Source organism: Amphiprion ocellaris, chromosome 16 (assembly GCF_022539595.1).
Source record: "Amphiprion ocellaris isolate individual 3 ecotype Okinawa chromosome 16, ASM2253959v1, whole genome shotgun sequence".
NCBI classification, from domain to species: domain Eukaryota; kingdom Metazoa; phylum Chordata; class Actinopteri; family Pomacentridae; genus Amphiprion; species Amphiprion ocellaris.
Window position 1 is genome coordinate 30,543,877 of NC_072781.1, and position 25,192 is coordinate 30,569,068.

Genomic DNA, 25,192 nt, shown 5'->3' on the forward strand with positions numbered 1-25,192 from the left:
ACCTTATTTTACTTTTATTTCACTATACAGCTTGACTGCCTGTCTTAGTTCACGAGCTAATTTATTAAATCTATGCTGGTTAATGTCAGCTTGAGCTGCGAGTCATGAGTGAAAGCTCAAAGGAAGCGGCTTATTCTTGACGAGACACGAGTCACAGTTGCAGAGAGGCATCGAAATCGCTATTTGCGCCGAGCGGAGATCAAAAAGGATCCGGAAAGGCATTTAAAATCGTATTTACAAAAGTGTTTGTGTGTTTTTTTGCGAGTTGTCCAGTCAGACGCCAGGAATAGCGCTGCCGGAGGGAAGATGACTGGATGCCGCTAAGGATGCTGGGTAGTTTGCAATTCCGCCACGGGGATCCACAGGTACATAAACACACACGAGCAGGTTTCAAAGCATGAATGCACACACACTAACACACTCTAGTTGAGACAGCAGGTGAGGGTGAATTTGGCAGAGAAGACTGAACGGAAAAGACTCTGCAGGCTCCTCTGCTGCTGACGCTCAACAACAGCTGGCTCGGTCTTATCCATCACACAATATCACACACACACACCAACACACACCACCCTGCTGTCCCAGGCTCTGGTTGATGCTGCTGGGTTGCCGGCTTCTTGCAGAGACGGCACTCAACATCTCTATAGCTCCCACACTAAACACAAATTAACAAAGAGTTCCTGCTGCTGCTTTCCGCTCAGAGACTGTACATCAAAACCTCAAACCAGGGACACACTGAGTCGGAAGACAGACAGGGAGGGAAAACAAAATAGCACCAGTCAGGACATTACAGACCCTCGTTTAATCGCTGAAAAACATTTTAGGGCTGCAACTAGCTACTATTTTTCAATCGATTCATCTGTCGACAAACTGTTTGCTAATGCAAAATGCAGTACGGTGCGAAACAAACAAAAATGTGCAAATTAAAGTGCAGAGTTTAACTGGAAACTGCAAGATTATAACAATGAATTTAAAAAGAAGGCTTCCTGTTCAATCCACATATGCAACTCCCAAAGATATCCAAGTCTGTTCAGTTTGTATATCAAACTGCGATATGGACATTGCGGATATTTTACGTGCAATATATATTTGTTTTTTTTTGTTTTTTTTTATAGTTTTAGTGCAGTTGCAATGGAATGGTGCAAACTGAATGTGGGGATGTATTTGTGTGTGTGTGTGGTTCATTTTTAGTCTTAGATACTATTAGTATTTTTATTTTTACATAGCTTTTACATGGTGTTTGTAAGCACCATTGATATTATTCTTTACCGCTTTCAATTTTGTGGCATATAATCAATGACAATAAAGACATTGATTGATTCTAGTATTAAAAAGTCGTATTTCAGTCTCTATTTCATACTTGTTCTGCTGTCTAACAATAGAAATAAATAATATGGCAATAACAGCAGCTTTATTGGAAATTATACTGTATTAAAATGTAGTATATGTGAGCACAGAGAGCAGGAGAGAAGCTGACAGAACAGCAACTTTTTTACCTAACACTTTTACTCGTTTTTACTTTAAGTATTTGTGCATCTGCCGTCAAAACTCTGCACAGCGTACAAGCTACTTTTTTATTCTGTTACCATTTAAAGGTACTTCCATACTTTTGAAGCCTTTCAAAACATACATTAAATCAAGTCAGACTCCACTTCTAAAAACTGAAGGCAACCGACTAATAACTGGAGTCAGAAACAGCGAGACAAAACTATGATGTAGCATGTGAGTGCTCCTTCCTAGAATCCTTCCCAATAGCCCTCCTTCCTAGAGTCCTTCCTGAGTTCTCTATCCTAGAATCCTTCCAAGAGTCCTCCTTCCTAGAGTCCTTCCTAAGAGTCCTCTATCCTAGAGTCCTTCCTAAGAGTACTAGTTCCTAGAATCCTTTCTAAGAGTCCTCCTTCCTAGAGTCCTTCCTAAGAGCCCTCCATCCTAGAATCTTTCCTAAGAGTCCTCCTTCCTAAAATCCTTCTTAAGGGTCCTCCATCCTAGAACCCTTCCTAAAGTTCTCCTTCCCACAGTCCTTCCAAAGATTCCTCCTTTCCAGAGTCCTTCCTAAGAGTCCTCCTTCCTAGAGTCCTTCCTAAGAGTCCTCCTTCCTAGATTCCTTCCTTAGAGTCCTCCTTCCTAGACTCCTTCCTAAGAGTCCTCCTTCCCAGAGGACTCTTAAGTAGCATGTTTGAAAAACTAGCATTTAAAATATTGGTACATTTTTAGTGTAATCAGTTGCATTGACTAAAACTTTATTTACATTTTCCTGAGTTGCAACGTCTAATGGTTATTCAGTTTAGCAGGACAGACTACGAAGCGTTGCATTCATTGTACACTGGAGCTGAACTTCACACTTTAACAACAAAACTGATTATTTGTGTGTAAACATGTAATAACATATCATGCCTGATCTGCTACTGCCACTGGTCAACGTTCTATTATATTTCTTTGTTTGTTTTTGCAGTAACAATGTACAGTTTAAAGTACTCGCACCAGAGTTAGCTAGCAGCTAATTTGCATCCAAAAAAGAACTGCAGAACAATAAAATACAAAGCTTAAAACTTCATCAGTGTGGAACAGTGAATAATATCGGCAAATACAATAAATAAAAGCGAATTATTGGTGGTATATGCCAACTTTAGCCAAACTTTGAGGCCGATTTTAAACTCTGCAAAGATTCCTGAGTCTTTAATGTTTGGATTCCCATGTCTTCAGGGCTTTAACTGAGAAAGCAGATTGACCAAAAGCTGTTTTTCTGAACTGCAGTCACCTCTAGTAGATGTTTTTGTCTTTCCTGCACTGTCTCCGCCTGGATCGACCAGGCATCATCTGTGATTATAGATAATTTTAAGCATCAGGCTGCATCAGAGTAAAAGAAAAAAGGGTCTAAACTGAGGAAATCGAATTGTTTTTCAGGATATTGCAGTGGTGATGATCTCCTGGCTTTTTGTCTAATACTTTAGGGATGGGTTTGTAGAGTGAGTATACATGTTTTTCAGTGTATTTAAAGTTACTCAGTTCAGGTTATGGAAAGATCCTCATGACTGAAAATAAAAAACAGTGACTGAGGCGGCAATGAACTCCATTTATGTACTACAACCTCCCTCTGAAGAAGTTTTGGAGTTCTGTAACAACCTCACATTACTTCCACTTTGCAGCTGAGAGAAGACAGTGTTTGGTCTTCTGTCCACAAGAGGCTGCTTGTCGGGAAAGTATAAATATCGGACATTTGAAGTGCTGGAAAAGAGTCTTGAGTTGAAAATCAGCTTTAAAAAAAGTTTGTTCTGAGAACCAAACAAACATTTCACCAAGAAACAATCCTCCCAATTAAAATGAAGCACTCCTCTTTCTGTTTAAATGAACACTGAGTGATGAATGCTTCTTTTCATTGATGTTATTTTTTTCCTGAAGAACACTGAAGAGCCTGAGGAAGTCCTGTGTAGCCCCACAAGAAAACAAGCCCTGCGCCGAGCTAAAGCTGCAGAAAATGATGAAACCTCTTAGAAAGGTGACAAAACATCCTGGAGACCCAACAGCAACATTTGACTTGTCAAGTCTTTGTGTGTATCAGACGATCGGCATGACGGAGAGTCTTCACAGGGAGCGAGCGAGGCGGTGCAGAGGGAGATGGAGTATCAGAGTGAGATGGAGACAGCGAGCTACTGATGTGAATCATGCAAAATTTATGGAAGCAATAAAACTGTTCGGCGGGAGGTGCCGATGGCAGAGCAGCTTTATGTGCTGAAGCGCCGGGTAGCAAAGGATAACAAGCACAAGAAGAAATAATACAAGCTCAAGTCTTGCCTGGAAGACAGTTCAGTGGGCATCAGAGGAGCAGCTCACTGAACCCGAGGACACAAAGTCAGGGATGAAGTCCAAAAACTACAGAATCTGAACACAAGAGACGAGATTACTGTGGTATGAGCATGTTTTTGGAGCCGTAAACTAAATGGTATGAATCTACTCTCATAAAACAGGTCAATGTTTGTGATAATAGTGACATTTCTGCCATATTTAAATTAAAAAATATATATTTATAAAAGCCAAATGACACCATTGATCAGAGCCATAAATGGTGAAATCAGAAAGAATCATCTGGTTTTTAACTTACTGAAGTTCTATGAACAAATAATCTGTGATCTGAGGGAGTTAAGTATAAAATTATTACTAAAATCCTATTATTCTAGGTCTCATTTAAAATTTTGCCTAAAATAAAGTGCTTATTTTAACCAGATTCTGATAAATAAATAAATAAATAAATAAATAAATAAATAAATAAAAATTCTGCATTTCAGTGCACAGCTGAGAAGCCATGAGTGATTCAGCCATGACTAAAAGTCAGGTGACAAAAATTCAGGAACTTTTTGGTTGAACTGCCGACTGAGAGGAGATGAGTATAGAAACAAAATAAAAATGTCATAAGTAAATCTGGTTTTGGCCAATAGAGGTACTTTTTAAAAATTATTTCTAACACATAAAATTTTACTGCTACAAACAGCTTGTAGTAATCCGATTTCTTGATGTTGCTGATAATTTTGCACCTTGTTTTAGTAATAATTTACTAATAAATGCTTCCAATGCTAGTTTTCAGGGTTTTTGTGGATTTTAATTGCAAACTGGTACATTACATAACAACAAGCTATCAGTGACCAGTTTGACTGTCAGATAACCACACTTACACTACCATTTAAAAGTTTGGGATCATCTAGAAATGTCCTTATTTCTGAAAGAAATGCAGTTTTTTTTTAAATGAAGATACCATTAAATTAATCATAAATCCAGTCTAGACATTGTTAATCTGGTAAATGACTATTCTAGCTGGAAACGGCTGATTTTTAATGGAATATCTCCATAGGGGTACAGAGGAACATTTCCAGCAACCATCACTCCTGTGTTCTAATGCTACATTGTGTTAGCTAATGGTGTTGAAAGACAAGCTGATGATTAGAAAACCCTTGTTCAACTATGTTAGCACATGAATGAAAGTGAGTTTCATAGAAAACGTGAAATTGTCTGAGTGACCCCAAACTTTTGAACGGTAATGTATGTCACAGTGTTCTGATTCAACTGTAATCCAACATATTTAGGTTAATAAGTCTGGAATAGAATAGGAACACTGGACTGACTGGTACAGCTGCTGCTGCTGTGATATGTGCATAAACTGTAAACAACTGTCACTTTACAGACACACGTGGATGCTGTTGCTTTATGTGTTTCTACATTCTAGTGCTTGCTTGCTTAATCTACTAAGACTGTTTCAGAAAGCAGATCACTTCCCTCCATCATCACGGTGGATCTCTGAACCACCTAAATGCACTTCGAAGTGAGAAGAGGCTTCAGGAAGAGTTTGTAGCGTGGAAAGGCAGGTCTATCCTATGTAAAAGTCTTGTTAACAGGCACATGTATAATTTGACAGATGATACGGCTGTGCAGCATGTCATAAATAACTAATGTCACTCGAGACTGGCAGCATGTGATAAAGGAATTCCTATTTGGCTGCTTTGCCTCTTTCAATCTTGCATCTCTTCCTCACATCTCTCTGCAATTTGGTTGTCAGAGTTCAGGTTCAATTCCCATCCTGGCTCAGCAAACCTAAGCAACACAAGCTGACTATTAACAGTTGTTGAGGTGCAGCTGAGGTGTAAAGAATACATTTTTAAGAGGTAAACTTTGGCAGAGCCTCAGCATACAACCTCTCCAAGACCCTGATGCAAAACTGCCAACCTTAGAGATACCCCATCCTCAAACTGGCAGTGAATCAAACATTTACAAGCTTCTACACTCTCTGTAGTACACATTCTGATCCAGTTGTATTTCTTACTGCCAGATCAAAAAGTTCCAAGATTGCTTGTGGTGCATGAGCAGGGAGCTTGTCATGACAATGAGTGTGCAACAAGTGAAAGCAGGAACTGTCATGAGTCAAAAGACCAAGTGAAACCATGGTATCATAATAATGTTTTTGTGACCACTGGTAGGTGCACATTTGAGATTTCTCATCAGCCAGGATGATCCAACATCACAGATGACCGATTGTGCTCAACATGTTTTACAAAATGGGACTTCTGTCGAGACATGCATTGCAGGCGTGCTGAAAGCACTGTAACACTTTCATTAAGGGGGGAAGGACTGGAGGGCTGGAGGAGATCAAGAGAGCACCAAAGTGCAACCTGGTGCAAGCTGCCAGCGCCTCGGAAATGAGGGTCAATGTGGGGAATTTTTACGGCCTCTGCGTCTAGCTCGAGGTACTGGTAGGATTTCCTTCTCCCCTCCCTTCCATTTCTCCTCAGGTGGCTGTGTGCGTGGGGCTGGCAGGCAGGTGGCACATATCTAATCAGCAGAGCGGGAGCACAAGCAGGTGGAAGCAATCAGGCCAACTACTTCCCCTCTCCATAAACACTGACGCCACTCACGACTCAACGCCGGACCGTTATACAGCAACAGCTAGTTGACTCTTAGCTCGAGTTTTGCTGCGTGCCATTTTATCAGCCTAATCCTGTCGTTTTTCCCTTTCCAGTCTGGACTTGCCTGCTCGTGATCCCCCCCAGATTTCCTCATCCAAGTTCACCGTCCAGTCACATCTGCTGTCAGGAAATCACCAACCTTCTCCTCCATTCGTCTCTACATCTCCGCCACCCTGGTCACCACCACTTCTACTGCTGCCGACACAGCCGCCAATCCTCCACTACCCCGAGACGCTGGCTGCTCCCCCCTCCTCCCTGTGTGTAGATACAGCTAAGTTCCCTGTTTGCAGTGGAGCCAGACCACTTAGAGTTTTACAACTGTTGTTAGTTAAATAGTATTCAGTTTGGAATCCAAGTTGCAGTTTTTTAGTACCTGTTTAGTTGAGGCACTTTGCTCTCCTACTTACGTCATACCAAACGTGGGTTAGTAGTCTTCGCCCAGACATTTTTCTTTGCTCGGACAAAGACCACAAGATCATCCTGATTGAGCTGACTGTATCTAGGGCTGTGAGGAGGTCAATGAGAGGAAGGCCTTGAACTGTCAATCCAGGAGTGCAGAGACAAGGAATGGAAGGCATTTTGTTTTTTTTGTTTTATTTTTGTGGGTATATCTATGTTAAACGGCCACATTCTATGTTGCCGTGATTTCTGATCATCAATAGCTAAAAAAAAATGCTGTATTTCTGACAATGCCATACGGGGGAATGAACAGCCTTGGTGGAGTACTGCGCTGACTGCTTTTCTTGCTGTTATTGGCACAGTCTTGGAACTTTCTGATCAACCTTTCTATAAACATAACTTTATCCTGAAGCACTGCTGTTAAACCACATCACAGTTTCTTGTGTTCCAAATCCATGAGCCACATGTGACTGCGGGGTTTGGCACCGAGTACTTCCAAGAGTACAACTGTGGCTGTACTACATCCAGGCGTAGTAAGTATGCACACTCTGGCTTAACCTTTTTCTGTGACGAATACGTTCGGGAAGCATCAGTTTGAGAAAGAAAAAGAAGGCAAAAACTACCCTGGATGTGTATAAAACACGCAGGGTTGCCATCAACCTCTGAAATATACGTTTTCTCCTCCTGAGAGTCTAAACAGACGTCCGGCTTGTTGGTGCATTTGTTCAGGTTTGTGTGCAGGACAAGGTGAACGGTACAGTTAAGAGAAAAGGGAAACTAATGCCCTGCACACACACACAGACACATACTTCATCCACATTTGACAAGGTTAGTTAATCATCTGTCACAGGGACAGCGAATGGACAGACTCCCCTCTCCTCTGTCCGTCCTCCATCTCCACCTCCCTGTTCATCCCTCCATCTCCCGCTTCACTCCTCCGTCGTCTCTCCATCCAAGGGCGACCGCTCCTTTCCGCGGTATTAACCTTGTACATCACACAGTGAGGTTTTATCCCTTTCCTTCTCCGTCTTTGTTTTTCGGCCCTCCGTCCTGAGCCGAGGCCTTTCCCCCCGAATCCGTCTCTCTATCATTCAGAGGTCTAATCGGCCACACGTCATTGCCTCCCGGCCGTTTAGCCCAAGGTAAATCTACTGGTCCCTTTTATAAAGAGAGATGGAAATAGAAAAGAAGAATGGATGGATTAATGGACAGGTGAATGGAGGCGGGAGAAGACGGAGAGTCGCTCTGAACTGTAAGAGGGGACGACTGAGGGAAGGACAAGATGGAGAAAATCAAGGGATAAGGTGTGAGGAGGTAAAGGTGGATGGATGAGCCAATAGAAAAGCTCCAGAGAGGCGATGATACAAGTCGTTCAACAAATCCAGTTTAAGAAGCAAGGAGAGGACAAAAAGGAGAAGAAGAGGGCAAGGAAAGGAAAGGAAAAGAAAGGAACGGAAAGAAAACAAAGGAAATGAAAGAAGAGAAGGAAAGGAAAGGACATAAAAAGAAAGGAAATCAATGGATAAGACAGACGAGGAAACGAAACATAGAAAAGAAAGAAAGAGGGACATGAAAACAAAGGAAAGGAAACAAAGGAAATGAAAAGAAAAGAAAGGAAGGGAAAGAAGAGAAGGAAAGGAAAGACGAGAAAGAAAGAAAAGGGAGGGAAGGAAACAAAAAAGAAATAAAAGGAAATGAATCAAAAGAAAGGGAAGAGAAGAGAATAAAACGAAAGGAAACAACAGGTGACACGAGTAAGAAAAGTAAAGAAAAATGGGTAAGAAAGGAATAATGAGCAGAGGATGGGAAAACAGAACAGAAAAAAGGGAAAGAAAAAATGAAAGTAAATCAAATAAGCAGTAAGGAAGATGAGGCAACAAGAAGAGTAGAGAGAAAATGAAATGAAAGCAGAAGGAAGGGGAGGAAATAGCAGGGCTAGATGGAAGAAAAAGTGAGGTGAAATGATGAGGAGGGATAGAAAAAGAAAAGATAAAAGAAGGCGAGTTGATCATATGTGGCAGGAACCATATGGAAAATAGGAGATATAAAAGATCTGTCAGGATTTCTGCATCTGGGAGACAAAACAGCAGGAAAATGCGATCAGGGGTTTTCAGAGAAAAGCCCAAGGAAACCCAGAAGGAAAGGACGGAGTGGAAAAAATGCAAATGAAGCCAACTTAGACGAGAAAGTGAATCAGAGGCCGTCCTGTATGGCGGCGGCGAGGAGGCATGCATCTATCAGCTCGCTGCGAAAAGCCGCCAGGGACAGAGACACCAGTCAACTCAGGAAATAAGAAAATGATTAAGAGCGATTTAACGTCACGCTGCCGCCAAGCCAAAACGCACATCTGTCACGGCGAGACTGATGTTACTGCGCCTCCCTCTCACTCCTCCCTCCCTCTCCGCCACTCACTCATTCATTACATCCTCCTGTCGCTGGGGTTTTCTCCCAAAACCTCCTAAAACCAGCCTTCACAACCCTTCAAATCAACCCTCATTTCACTGTGATTTCTCTTTACCCACAAATATATGATGCTGTTAACAGTTTCAACTATGGAATCTGCAATTATTATTTTGATAGTTTGATAACAAAGATGCATGTGAAGCTCCTAAAAGATGGCTGTGAGGGTTTGCATGCATCAACACCACCTCCAAAAAAAAAGAAAAAGTCAAACTACATCAGTAGAAATGCAGAAAAAAGGAAAAAAGGGTGACTGCTCTGTGGAATCTGCAATCATTGTCTCAGTATGAACCCAAAAATGCATGGAGAACCTGCTTTAGAAGCTTCCAAAAGCACGTTTGTATTTGTTTGCATGAATCAGCACCACTTTTATACACACACATGATGCTGTTAACTTTTTTAGCTAAGGAATCTACCGTTATTATTTGATATATTGATAACAAAGCATGCTGAAACTGCTTTTGAAGCTTCTAAAAGATGGTTGTGAGTATTTGCTTGCATCAGTACCACTTTTAACAAAAATGAAAAAGTCAAACTTTGTCAGTAGAAATGCAAGAAAAACAGTGACTGCTGCATGACCTCCTTCACAACCCATCAAATCACATGTGCAGCCCCATTTTATCACTATTAACTGTTTCAGCTGTGGAATCTGTAATGATTATCTCAATATGAAGCCAAAAAAGCTCTGAGGACCTGCTTTAGAAGCCTCCAAAAGCATGTCTGTGAGTGTTTGAATACATGAGACCCACCTTTAAAAAGAGAAAAAGTCAAACTTCATCAGCAGAAATGAAAGAAAAAAGAAAAACAAGGTACCACTGCACGATCTCCTTCACATCTGTACCCTCATTTCAACATTATTAACAGCTGTGGAATCTGCAATCATTTTTTTCAACATGAAGCCAAAAAAGCATAGAGGACCTGTTTTAGAAGCCTTCAAAAGCACGTTTGCATTTGTTTGCATGCATCAGCACCATCTTGGCCTGTAGAAAAAAAATCTCAATCTCACACTGCACAATCCTGCTCCTGCTGCATGTGTACTTTCACTTTTCAATGCTTTACTGCTCCACTGGTCACCACAAGCGCTACAGAACCCAACACAGCTTCCAAACACTGCCCCCATCAGGTTGTTTGTGGCTATTACACTGTTGTCATGTTTTAAATAATGTAAAAGCAATTCAGAATGAGAATATCTTTATATTTGTGTCCATATTTTGGCTCAGAAAACATGTTTTTCTTGCCATCTGTTGGAGACAAATGACTTGTTTTTGCAATGCACGGGTATTATTTGACCAGAAGGTCGACCCCCAGTGACCTCTGCACTCACCGTTACACTTCCCGCCGTTGGTGGGGTCGCCATAGTAACCAGGCATGCAGTTCTGGCAGCGAGTTCCTGCCGTCAAGTTCCCGCAGCGTTCACACACGCTGCCGTTCACACACCTGCTGTGGCCGTTGCACTGACACGCTGCACGGAAATTACACAAACACACGGTGATATTGTTAGTTTATTAGGTAGAGCTAGTGGAAAACATTTAAGGCAATGAATTTACCTACAACTACTGCATCAAAACTGCACAGAAATGTCTGGACATGAGTGACAATCAACACAAAACTCAAAAAAAGATTATGTATGTACTGAATCTGTACATATATTTGCAGACAATTGCATCTTGTATGCACATTTTCCACCACTACATTCCTGTAAATGTTCAGTAATGTGCAAAATCTGCAAGTACATCAGTTACACTAGTTTTTAGAGCAATCTTAATGCTCCAAATAAGTTATCTTCACAACAATAAGCCACATCACTGTTTTCACACGTTAAACTTGGACAGTTTTTTACTTTTTAACAACTATTGTCTAATTGTGTGACTGCACTGACAAATTGCTGCTTGATTTTCTCTATTTGAGCCTCGTTGTCTGCTATTTAGTGGCTTTAACATTGCTGATTTACCCACTTACCAAGCAGAGTGCAGCGTATCAGAGCCATACACACATTTATATTACACTGTAACAAGTTTCTTCCAATATTCCACCGACTTTCCTTCATATAAACGGGGTCAAGTGCCTGCTGTTATAACTCCTATCAGGATCATCACTTATGTCAGCTTTAATCTGTCAGTGCTCACTTAAAAATGAAGAATTTGCAATGAAAATGCAGATTTTTATGCTTTCACTTTGGCTGCATATGAGAGCTGAAAAATATTAGAAAAAATTGACATTGTGATGTTTTGTTTGTCTGTGATGTGGTTGAAAAAAAAATCACCAGATTACTTCACTAATCCTACAGAGAAATGTTAATTTCAGAATAATTGGGGTGACTTTGTAGGGCTGTGCATCTGCAGCAAAAATGACATTTTAAAAAGCTTTTTACTGTCAAGTGTGAACTGTTTGGGACCTTCCTCATAAGGCATCTGAAATAGGTTTTTTTTTTTTGCTTTGGATGTCATTCAGATCTGATTTTACACTTTTTGCTTTGTGGTGCTGACTTGAATGATCAAACTAACTGTGTTGTGTTACCTCATTTAGTGGCACAAACTGCAACACAACACCAACAGAGAACCTGTTTTTGGCCAACATCATCCTTTCTGGAGCCGAAATATTTACATGCATCTGACCAGAGCTGCACGATTATATCCAGAATGATAATCCTAATTATTTGTTGATTTTAGAGACAAAATTTATTGCAGCTGTCAATAAACAGAGTCTTGCTTTCACTTCCATGTTGTTCAACATTCCTGCAAATGGACAAAACTGCAAAATAAGATTCTTCTAATATTGTATCACTTGTGCTGCACCACAACTGATTTTGTGCTTCTTTTTAACAACCAAATCTTCCGTGGCTTTTCACCATTGTTCTTTGCTTATTTTGCTGTGCACATGTGCAGTCTGCATGTCAACAAACTTGCCATCTTAACCTGTGTTTCCAAGAATCCTTAAATTGGGGAAAAAAAGACCTTCTCTTGTAGATTAGGCATGAAAAATGAGAATTACGCAGGTTTTCTTGTATCTCAAGCAGTAAGAAAAGCTGCAGCATGACGCATTTGAGTACATTTGCGTCTCTGAGACTCCTGCACATGGGAAAGTCGATGCTGAAACGATTTATTGTGCAGCTTTACTGCAGACTGAATAGAGTTCACTATTCATGTCAAGTGGGACACTCAATTTCAGAGTACTAGAGCTTAACCTCAGTGACATCTTCACCTGAATGTGGCCTTTTGATGAGGTTTGCTGCAGCCGTTTACTCACCGGGACACTGGATAAAGGCCCAGTTGTAGCCTCGATCGGACGAACACAGGTTCTGATCCACCACCATGTCCCGGTCTCGCAGCCTTTCCCGGTCTCTGGGCCCGGCTCTTGGGTTCAGTGGCTTCAGGGGGCCTCGGTAGGAGCCCTCCATGCAGACGCCTCTACCGGTGTTACTGGGATCTCCACACCAGCCGCACTCAACCCTCTCCAGACAGTCAGAACAAGTCCTCAGGCCAGAACAGTTCTGGGCTGGAGGGAGGAGGGAACAAATACAGGGGCAAAAACAAAATGAAAGAAATGAATTACCTCCAGTTTTTACCACAGATTCAAAGGTAAACCTGTCAGAGAGATTCACAAAAATGATCTTAGACAATTTGTACACTTGTCTATCAACCCTGACATCCTCCATATAAGATCCTGCAGTGTAACAACAGCATCACAACACTGTCTGTATAGAGTCTCAGTTCATCAGAATCTTGGGAGCTCTGGTCAAAAAGCAACTGGACGTCATCCAAGAAGCTTCTTCAGTTCAAACAGCCTCTTGGATGTGAAGTGAAATGTCTTCAAGAACTTAAAAGAGAAGAAGTGTAGTTGCTTTTCGACTGAAGTCACATCAAACTAGTGAATCTTTGCCTAAAATGCCCCTTCTACACATGGTATTAATATGATTTCTATCTGGATACACTATTGGGATGCTGACATGATTCATGGGTCTTTGCACTTAGACTTGTTATTAAAATGCTGCCACGTTGTCTTAACTGTGTCTAATCTGATATCATATTCAAATTACTCAGCTGGGCCTTGATGACCCATTTTCAAGCAAAGACATTGATCTGTATAGGCAGTTTTTCCCTAAATGCTAAGCTAACATGTGTTTTCTGTGAGTTAGATGACCTCTAAGTTTGCCGGACTCATGGTGCTTTTGTCGGAACTAGCGCAGTGCAAACCTGACTACCTCCAAATGTGGTCTGGTTTATCCAGTTGGTTTCCAGTTTTCATTGCATTCGCACATTTTTTCCTTATTCAGTTGACATCTTGTATCCAGACACAGATCACAGTTGAAATGCAGGTGCAAATGTGTCCTCAAGATACGGTTTTAGACATCTGAAGGATCAACAAAAACTTTTCTACCACCTGCTTTGACTGTCTCAAAGTAGATAATGGTGGAAACTTGGAAATAAAAGTTGTGTTTCTTAAATGTGTTGTAGCCAGCAATGTTTGTGTCAGTTTTTGTTTGTGATGAAAGAGTTTATCTGCATGGGTGTTGCTTGTCATTCGGGAGGAATAATAGGAAATCACTGAAAGCTGCCATTTGGATTTTCCAGTCCTCTCAGTTGCTTCATGGACCATCACTGTCTAGACAGTTTGTAGTTAGCCAACAGCACAAGCTTGTGCTGAAGTTGAACTTTCAAAAAAAAGTTCAGTGGGCGGCGGGAATTGACGCCCACAATTTAATAAATTGTTCTTTGTATCATTTCCGATGGATAAGTCCTGACAAATCTGCAGTGATTTTGCAGTAGGTGATCTGCCTGCTGATGATCACAATCGTGATCATCAGCAGGCAGCTGACATAGTGTTCACTTGTTGTCATGGTTACAGTGACGCCATGCTGCTATCTCGCAATGATTCAGAAATCTTTAACAAATTTGTGGATCCAGACTATAAGCCTCATCACTGCCAAAATATAATCACTTGGTCCTTGTGTCATTTCTGATCGTCCCTGAAAATTTCATCCAAATCCATTAGTCCATTTTGAGTAATCTTGTCAACAGACAGACAAATGCACACTGATTGTCAGATAATTCTGCCGCGTTCCTTGGCAGATAGAAAAATAGATAATTTTTTCACGATTTTCCAGTTATTGGAGATGCACTAGCACTTTCATGCAGTTACATTTAGACCATTCTCATCTTTACATTGTGAATTATTTTACACACTATATTGAAACTGAACCTTTTTCAGATCTTTTCTGACAACGTTCCATCTTTCACACATCGTATAGTCTCTCCAAACACAATAAAAGCTTTTAGCGTCGTAACACGCCTCCTCTAATATGCTCTGCCTCTTTTGTTTTCACCTTTTCTTTGACCCGCAACATTTATAAGGAAATTGACTTTTCGTTGCCGCACCGTTTCCACATGTTGAAGGGAAAAGCATCTGTATTCATAAAGTAGATGTGACATTCAAAAGGCCTTTACTGCTGCAAATTAAAATGACACGTATTTCTTTACGGCGCGGCATTCGAGAGGAGTCAAAGAAAACAAAAATGCACCCTTTTTCATTGGCAGAGAACAGGCGATAGGTGACGAGCATAAGAAATCAAGCTTTTTTATTTTCTGGAGACTCAGGCCTTCCGAAGTTAACTTTACGTTTGAACCTCTCAGTCTTGTTTTGCTCGTCTTCCTGTCATGACGGATTTTAGTCTACAAAGCAGAGGGTGGGAATACACGATCGCAGAGACAAAGAGGAGGGAAGGTAAGACTTGGTGGGTATCTTGGCACGTATACAAGAAGCTATCCAAGGCGTTGTTTCCTTTACAGCCCGGTGAGATGATTCAAATGCATGTGAAATTTACATTTTTTTCCCACCAGAAGTCGTTTTGAACATTTCCATAAGCTCAGAGATGCTGGAGCTGAACCTTCCTCTCTCTCTGTGTCCCTGATAGCTGCTTGAAATACTCCCCTTGTCCTCCGAATGTGTGTTTGCAAGCTTCCCCCGCTGCATTATTCAGCTGCAGCACTGCTGATTCATTTGTTCTCTCTGCCTCTTTATAATTACAAACTTCTGCTCCATCCTTTTCTCCTCAGATTCACTCTTTATCTCCTCCCCGCCACGTTTTTATCCTCCTTTCTCCACTTGTATTCACCGAGACATCTTCCCATCATCGCCATTACACCCTCCATCTCCTGTCATTTTGATTTAATTAGATTTTTTTTTTCCCTGAAACACTCAAGGCATAAATGAAATCACAAAGGATGGAACCTCTCTTCTTCATCTTCTCTCCTACTGCGTTCTTCCCTCTGGTTTTCACTTTCACCTCCCTCCTCTTTTCTCCTTTTGCTTCTCCTCTGACAGCTCGTTGGATCTTTCACTACAGTCACTAGTTCAAAGGGAGGCGGTTCAACAGAATATCCCCTAATCCACCACACACTGAGGTTTCCGCTGGCAGAAAATCACATATTTACATACCCAAGAGCAGACTTTAATATCCAATAAATATACCGGGCCTGTTTATCATTTTAAAATATGATTCAATTGCAGGGGATTGGTGGGAGTTCTTTGTAACCCCCCCGCACTCTCCCTCCACCAAACCTTAGCATTTCAACATAGCGGAAATTCTTTGCTCCTGTTTGATTTACCAGATCCAATCTGAGGCCATTTTGTGGCGGCCGTTTCCATTCTGCGCCCCTCCAGGTCATCTTCTTTGACAGTCATCCCCTCTGCATTAACAGGAAGCTTTTTTACATCTGACTGGAAGCTGGCCTGTCCTCGGTTTTTGCATTCAGTTTATTTTCAAACTATGAAAACCGGCAGGTTTTATGAAAGTTTTTGGCCACAATCGGTCCTTGGATTTTAGTCACAAATAATAAATCTCCATCAAGCGATGACATGTAATGTTACGTTGCAGGACAATTTCATTAAGAAAAATGGTGCAAATCTGTTAGTAATTTAAAATATGTTAAAAATAATGGAATATGGTGACATCCAAACAATGTAAAAACTGCGAAAAAAATTATAAAAAAATGAAAATCATAGTTCTAGCTGACATAAATACAAAAAAAATGTCCAATTTAATGGTCACTAAAAAAAAAATAAATTAAAAATCACTATTTGTGAAATAAAGATTTTTGATGTGAACATTATTTTGATTTGATTTTCTTTTTTTTAAATAAACAGCCAACATGTCAATTAATACTTTTTTTTGTACTGGATATCAGCTGTAACTGACCAAAAGCATCTACAAATGTGCTACATAGCACACTTATATTGTTTAATATTATATTCCATTTATATTCTATAGTATTCTACTATACTGCTTTTTTGGAAGGGGGGGTTGTTTTTTTTGTATTTTCCTTACCTCCTCTTCCAAAAATTTAGTCCAGTTTTTAGAAATATTTAATATAATGGAATACTGTAACATCCACACAATGGAAAAACTGTGAAAAGAGCAGCAAATATCAGAAAAAATTATCATAGTTTTAGCTGATTTAAATACAGAAAAAAAATCACAATCTGTATTTTCGCAAATAGTAATTTGCTCTTTCATGGTCTATGTCTGCACAATTACTGTTTTATTGTATTTTAACCCACTAAAAATATATATATTTACAGATACTAGCCATCACTACATAATAATAATAATAAGGCACCTTTTATATAAATATTATTACCTTTATTATTATTATTATTATTATTATTATTATTATTATTATTATTATTATTATTATTATTATTATTATTGTTGTTGTTGTTGTTTTATTTTCTATAGTATTCTACTGTATTAGGAGTTTTTGGGTAGTTTTTTATTTTAGGCTTTTTCTTACCTCCTCTTCCAAAAATTGTATGCAGTTTTTACAGATATTAAAAATAATGGAATATTGTAACATCCCAAAAGAAAAAAAAGCAATAAAAACTTTATTTATATAGTAATTTTTAATATAAATATTATTATTATTATTATTATTATTATTATTATTATTATTATTATTATTATTATTATTATTATTATTAACTTTTATTTTTTATATATTCTATAGTATTCTACTATATTGGAAGTTTTTGATTATTTTTTCTTTTTTTGTGTATCGTTTCTTACTTTCTCTTCCTAAAATTTTATCGTCTTTACAAATTTTACATTATTAATTAAACAATTATATGTCTTTTAAACTAAGTTAAAAAATTTTATTTTTTATGTTCTAGTTTTACTGCCACGACAAGAAAACCATCACTTAGAAGGTTCAGGAGTTTTAAGAATCAGACTTGATTTGTGAACCTCAATTAAAAAAAAAAAAAAGAGAGAGAGCTCTGGAGATGCAGTTGGACATTTTAAAGCAATTACTTCACAACAGCTGGGGTCCTATTCAACAAAATAACTGCAACGAATTCTTTACAAATCACATTCCACATTAGTTTGTGAGAGTTTTGACTCTCACCTGGTTAAACTTCAACCAGCGATGAGGGAATGATTGCATGAAGGATGAGACCGATACGATGGCTCGCTTTCCTGAAAATATTCTCTGATGCAGAGTTAATCTCTGAAACGCATCCCGTCTCCCCAAACGCACATCGAAAGGTGCATTTGATTGCACTTCATTTGTGAAACATGTCAAAGTCGGTGAGAACGAATGGATCAAATATTTCAAGCGTCAGCCTGGATGCCACTGGTGTGATGAAATGCGCCCCGAGGACCGAATCGCCCGAGAAGCCGTTTCATACAGGAGTGAGAGGCTGTAGGTGAAAAACAAATTCCAGCCTGAGACAGAAAAGTCCTTACAAGTGCTCTTATATAATGTTGCTGTGTGGAAATAATATGATTTATCTGCTATGTTCTCTATGCCTGAGCCTTTTCTATTTTTAACAGCATTTCCAATTATCAGGCTTCATCTGTGTTCCACATGGAAATAATTAAGAGAGGTTATTGCCTGGCGGAGTCCTGAGGATGAAGAGAGAAATAGAGTGTGAGAGCCTGCAGGGTTTACAAGGATTTAGTTTTAGTTAACAGCACCAAAGATTTAGCTGCACCTTGTGCCATTACACGACATGAGCTGCAGGCTGTTTCTGGAGAACACGTCCCTTTGGATGGCACCTGGATTTCCCAGGAGGGAGGAAAACGTATTTCATGATTAAAAAACATGTGATGTAATCACGGAGCACAGATTAAAACTGCTGACCACCGGCTGTGTTATTCTGTTGATGGATATTTGTTAAGATAAACCCAGGAACACTGATTCATGCATTCAAACTGTTAATTTCCTGCTGCATTTGTGAACAATACCGAGCAGCAAAGTGCTTTTCCCGTACCAACAACAGCAAAAAGGCTCAGCGGTGATTTCATTTCCATTTTGCACTTCAGAGCAATTAAATCATGAGTTAGGGCTGCTAAATTTAACGTGTACAAAGAAGATGCCTGTTAGATTTGTGATAAAGCTGATACACGGAGCTTTGCAAGCCAAAAAAAAAAAAACAAAACATAAAATGGATAAAAGTTGAGTTTTTTAAAGATTATCCTCGTCCGATCAGCTAAATTTTGATTTTGAACATTTTCTGCAATAACGCCAGTTTATAATTGAGTAACTATCCTCCCTCAAAAATACAACTAAAAGACTTTTTGCAATTAATTAAAATCATCTGCATAATAACATTTATTTTTAATATTTTGTTGACTTTTTCTCCAATTTTATATATTCTGTTGTCTGAAACTAATATAGCTGAATGTTCCAGTTCTAATCATTTTATCACTAATAATTAGGGCTGGGACTTTAACGCATTACTTTCGATTAATTCCAGAAAAAAAATAACGCATTTAATCGCACCTTCCTCGGTTCCCCAATCTCTGGAATATACCAGTAACTTTGATGAACACTCTAGCCCAGTAGGTGGCAGTAATGAACCTAAAGTCTGTTTGCCAGCCGTGAAGAACATACAAAGGACGCACTGAGTGAATCAGCACAAAAGAAAGTTTGGAGAACAGTGAAGGAAGGCAAGGCCGTATTGAGCTTGTTAGGCGGAAAGTTGTCTTAAAAATCTTCCTGGTGGCAGCTTGGATAAAAGCCTGGTTGTTTGCAAACTGTGCAACAAAGAGTTTTCTGAACACAGCAGCACTTCAAGCCAACGGCATCACCTCATTGTAAAACATGTTGTGTTAGCACCAGAGCTAATGTTAGCTACGGCAGTCCTGGTGCCGGCTAATAGTGTAGCCATCCCATAATAGATCACTTTTGAAGACATTGAAAGTGCTTGAGTTTAAAGAAGTCTTAAAATGTTGAATACAATCGCTATAATTGCACTTTGAGTTTGGTGTAATCTGTGAATGTAGTAGACAGATGAAAAATGCAGATAAATATAAATGAAACAAACATTTTTATTTCGCCCTGTAAAGCCTGACCTATTAAAAAAATAGCCAGAAAATTTAAAAAAAAAAAAAAATGGAACTGAGAAGCTTATTAAACTCTTCAACAAAATCCACGAAGAAATAAAATAAATTGCTATATAATTTGGTTCATGATTTTTTTTTTTTGTATCACATTTTATACATTGGGCAGTTTGGCAACTTTTTGCTCAGCAAAGTTGATTTTAGGAATAGAAACTAGTTTTGTCCTATTTATTTCACTGTTTATCATAATATAGCATTAAAGTTCACATATATGTCTAGTCATCAAATCAGTCATCAACCAAATGTATTTGAGTTGAAAAACTTTGTTTATTGTGTCAAATATTGCTATTTGACAAAAATGCAATTAATTGCGATTAATTACAAAGCCTCTAATTAACTGGATTTTTATTTTTAATTGTGTCCCACCACTACTAATACTGTAAATCCCTTTAAAAATAATGTAACGTGCACTAATTGCAAAATAACAATTTTACAGTTTATTTACAACTTTACCTTTTTTAAAATTATTTATTTGAAGTCACTAAACTACCTAGAAGTTATTAAATTACTCGTTTCTAAACCAGGAAACACTGGATCTGCAGGGTTTCCTGAACACAAAATGAAGTAACTGGGTCAAATCCAAGAGGACAAGGGTTTGCATCTCAACTGTTGCCACAAAAACATCACTTGCAACTTTTTTCAAGCTGTTATCATCACTTGGAGATGGAGAGTCAACAGCAAACATTAAGAGCAGCATTTTCTTCGAAGCTGCGGCTGGAAATAAAAAATAAAACCCATCAAATGCTTCATGTGCAAGAAAAAAAGAGAAAAAAAATATTTCTACTCTGCTTTGTGTTTGCTTTCCATCACCTTCCATAGTCCTCCATTGAAATCAGGATATCAGTCGTGTTCATTGACAGAAATAACCTGAGAGGTTCCCTAAACGCAGCGCATGACAAATGTTTGGAGGAAGTTGGGACGATATGTTGGAGCAAAATAAAATAAAGGAATAGCTTGTTCCTGCTGGGGGAATTTTCATCTTATCAAAAATTCTCTCAGCAACGCATTCTGTTCATCACGTCGCCTCTGATATTCACTGTCCCTGCATGCCACGTATCGTCTGGCTTCATCTCCTGTAATCCATTTGGCCCCGCGCTACTTGACAGTTAGCATCGCTGCAGCCGCTAGCATACAGATCTGTGAACCTCCATACATAATACATCAAGTGTGGAAGCCATAAGCTGCCTTCCCCTTCGCCCTCCTCCCACCTGCAAAACAGCAGATAGACAGAAAACAGCGAAAGATTGCCTCAGAGAAAATAAGGCCATTTCTCTGTGCAGCAGAGCCGGCATCAGCTGCGACATGACCATCATCTGGACGGCGAAAACACACAGAAAGAGGAATAGAAATTCATCGACACTGTGATTTAATATACTTTAATCTCATCTGTGTGCTTAACCTCCTGAAATCCAGCAGTTTCTGAGAGGTTTTTTTCTTTGCTCCTGTTGCATTGTTCCTCACTATGGGCAGTGTGACAGTTAAAATGCGAGAAATAAACAAGAAAGTCAAATTTCTTTGATTATTTCTTAAGAAAAAAAACTGGAATAAATACAAGTTGCATAACAATTGTTCTCATGAGTGACAAATACAGTGGTGGAAAGAAGTTTTCAGACACCCCATACATTTGTGAAGTATTCCATTAAGAATCACTCTTGGGTGCACTCTTCAAGTACAATTTCTTTTAGTTCAATCACAGCCATAATACTAAACCAATCCTTAAAAAAGCCATTAAAAACTTCAAATTAATTGGTTCCATAAAAATAAAAAAAATTGAGTATTGGGTCATTTTGGTAGAATTTAGTTTTGTTAGTTTTTCTTGTAAACAAAAAACAAAATCATGTAATTTGTATTTGCTTGTGTCTGATGCAGCCACACCTTTTGAAACAAAAAAAAATTTTTCCATAAATATTTCATGGTAATACTTGAGATTGCGTAAAATTTTAAGGGTGCCTGAAAACTTTTTTCCACCACTGTACTGTAAAAACACATATCTATATACTGTGGATACTTTAAATGCTTTATTTGTTTTCATACTTGTCTCCACTGTAGTTTCTGAAAACACTGGCTGCAGTTCAGCCAAGAAGTCCCAGAATTTTTGTGACTGTTGCTCGTGGCTACCAAACAGCTTTAATAATAGTTTGTTTTATAGAATGTGCTTTATGAAAATGGTTTACTTTAATTTAAAAAAGGAAGATATGAGGAATAAAGTGATTTAGATGAAATATCACATTTTTTACTCTTAGACTTGATAAATTTTTCATCTGAACCTGACATCCCGTGATACCTTCAAGGACCGTTGGATAGTTGAAAATTCTTGCTGTTTCTACAGTTTCTGGATCTGATAAATGGTGTAATTTTGGCTCTTTTTGTTTTTAAAGACAACATACCATATTTCTGTTGGTCCAGTAACTTTTGGGGGTGACTAAACTGATTTTATGTCAGGCTACTGGTGTTGCTGGGTGCTGGAATCCTCTGTGTCTTTGTTAACCATAGTTTAAATCACCAGAAGTTGAACTTGAACACAGCATTAGTCAGTAGTTATAAGAAATGGGACTGCTGGTGGTTTCATCACTGTCATGTTGCTTTTGTCGCCCATGTCGTGTCACGTTGCTTCATCCAAATCCAGTGACAGATCTTTCATCGTGATGATGTAACTGATCTTTAACACTGAGTCCTGTCCATCAACAGCAAACGTTAAGAGCAGCATTTTCTCAGCAAAAAAAAAAAAAAAAATACCCAGCAAGCTCAATAAACTCTACGAGTCAAGAGCCCCCAGCTGCCACAGATATCACTGCAGTTGTTTTCTTTTCTTAAATCTTTCTGTATCTCCGACTACTGAGCAACGGCAGCTGTCAGGACCGATGCAGGATGGATGTCCAGCTACTGGAGGCTGCTGCTGAAATACACAAAGACCAAACTCTGACCTTGCAGGCGACACACAGATGAGGCGCTAACAGCATATTGAAAGGAAAGTTACATTCACAGCTGCCATATTGACAGGTATATAGCTGCAGGTGCTCCAAATACTTGGGTCAGAGAGGTAAAAAACAACAGCCCAAAGCCAAAAAAATCTGTGTTATACGAGGAAACGTGGTACAATAAAATTAGCCTGGGATTGGAAAATCAGCTCGCCTACAAAAAGCTCCCTAAACTTCCAACATCTGGGGCTGCGCTGAAGCTAATTATTTCAATACGCCGCGCTGAGGAGTGCGTTAGCCTCCAGCAAACGTGAAACATGGGAATGATACACGGAGCCCGAGGCCACATCGATCTGATAAAGATAACGCAGCTCAGATTGGATCTTCGGACGAGACGATGCTGTTTTGTCAAAGCAGCAACCCGAAGCCGAGGTCATGAATCCTGCAGCCGTAGCCTGCAGGTCCTGCTTCCAAAAACAAGCCATGATTAATCCATAAACCAGAGAAGCCAAGCAGAAAGCATGAAATAATAAACAATGACTGATGGTCTGTAAAAAGAAAGAATAACCAAGCTCTAAATGAAGACCTGTTAGATAAAATATGACATATTTTGCATTATAAACTGTGCAACAAAAGGTAGAAAGTAGCAGAACAAGAGCCTCCTACACACCTTCTGCCACCAAACTGAGGCATGAATAATTAAAGAGGGAAGAAGATGGGGAGAGGTGATATTATGTAAGCACTGAAGGTAAAGAATGGAAAACAATCTTGGCTTGCTAACAGTAGACTGGAGAGCTGTCTGCGCTCAGACTACTGCAACCAGGAAGGAATAATAATCACCAGTCACAAGGTAAAAAAAAAAAAGAAAAAGTTTTTGAACCTGTTTCCAGAAACAAGAACAGTTTGGTACAAAGGGACGGTTTGTCTAACAAATGACAGAAAACAACAATAAAAAGTATTGCCTTGGGGGGACGTTTTGACAGTTAGATTCTGTTTTTTCTACCAGAAACTTGTTGAAGTGCAGAATAGCATTAAAAAACTTACGAAAAATACATCAACGAAGGTTACAGAAAAGAAGCTCCTTTGTAATTTCACTGCATAACAAATCCATGTGCATGTAAATCTCATGTATTTTTCTGCCAAATAGCAATGCAAATACTGTAAATGAAGAAAAAAAAACCTTGTGCTTTACCTTAGCTGTCTCAAAAACCCAAGCTGCTTGCTGTAGGTTTATTAATTTACACTTTGGAAAAGTCTTGCCTTTTATGTATATCTGTGTGTAAGTACAATGTGTTTTTCTGCAAATAAAGAAAAAACACTTGTGCTTTACCTTAATTTTCCTGAAAAATGTCAATAAATGTTAAAAAAAAGAGAGCCTTACTGCAGGGTTCTTAGTTCACCCTATGGCAGAGTCTTGTCTTAACATATGTACATGTAAATATAGTGAGTCTTTATGCCAAAAATCAAAAACTGAATGATGCAAATAGTGCATATGAAGGGGGAAAAAACATTTGTGCTTCAATAAATGTTTCAAAAACCGAGCTCCTTACTGTAGATTTGTTAATTCACACTCTGGTAAAGTTTTGTCTCAATATATGTGCATGCAAGTAGTGTGTTTTTCAGACAAAAAAATAACTTTCATGCAGTAGTGCACATGTTTTTTACCTTCACCACCCAAAAAAAAACCTTCAAGGAAGTTCCTTACTATTGGTTTGTTAATTAACACTAAACACTTGACCTTCCCCCAAAAAATGTGAACGAATGTTACAAAAAATAAGATCCTTACTGCAGGTTTCTTAATTCACGCTATGGCAAAGTCTTTTCTTCATACACACTTCTGTTGAAAAGTTTAGGGTCACGCAGACAATTTTATGTTTTCATGAGAACTCCCACTTTTATTCATGTGCTAACATAACTGCACAAGGGTTTTCTAATCATCAATTAGCCTTTCAACGCCATTAGCTAACACAATGTAGCATTAGAACAGTCATGTACCACAATAACAATGTCTGGACTGGGTTTCTGATTCTAATTTAATGTTATTTTCATGGGGGAAAAAAAAATGCTTTTCTTTAAAAAATACGGACATTTCTAAGTGACCCCTAACTTCTGAATGGTAGTGTATGTATATGTGCACGCTAAAGTGTTTTTCAGATTAGAAAAATAAAAACTTGCATGTAGTAGTGCGTATGAAGTTCCTTACTGTAGATTTGTTAATTAACACTACGGCAAAGTCATATGCATGTGAATATGTGTTTTCTGCCAAAAATCTAACTACTAGTTGCATTACTACATGCAACTAGTGCATTTGAAGGGGGAAAAAAAGACACTTAACCTTCCAAAAAAAAAACAAAAAACAAGAATGAATGCTTCCAAAAAAAACAAACAAACAAACAGGTCCTTACCGCACGTTTCTTAATTCATGTGGGATGTTCCAGGATAAGACTGATCTAGGTAGGACCAACACAATATTAGTCAGGTGGTCATAATGTTATGCCTGATCAGTGTATGTGCATGTAAATAAGTGTTTTCTGCAAAAAATCTAAATTTACTTGTTTCAACTAAAGCAG

At 38.9% G+C, this 25,192-nt stretch overlaps 1 protein-coding gene across 2 annotated transcripts in view; it reads right to left on the bottom strand.

Annotated features, from left to right (window-relative positions):
* atrnl1a (attractin-like 1a) overlaps positions 1 to 25,192 on the bottom strand; it is a 395,368-nt gene that overhangs the window by 245,597 nt on the left and 124,579 nt on the right. For both annotated transcript variants that reach the window (XM_055018323.1, XM_055018322.1), the window contains 2 exons: positions 12,552 to 12,800; positions 10,630 to 10,767 (listed from right to left, as the gene is read on the bottom strand). In XM_055018323.1, the coding sequence (XP_054874298.1) occupies positions 10,630 to 10,767; positions 12,552 to 12,800 (387 nt within the window). The remainder of the gene's footprint in view (positions 1 to 10,629; positions 10,768 to 12,551; positions 12,801 to 25,192) is intronic.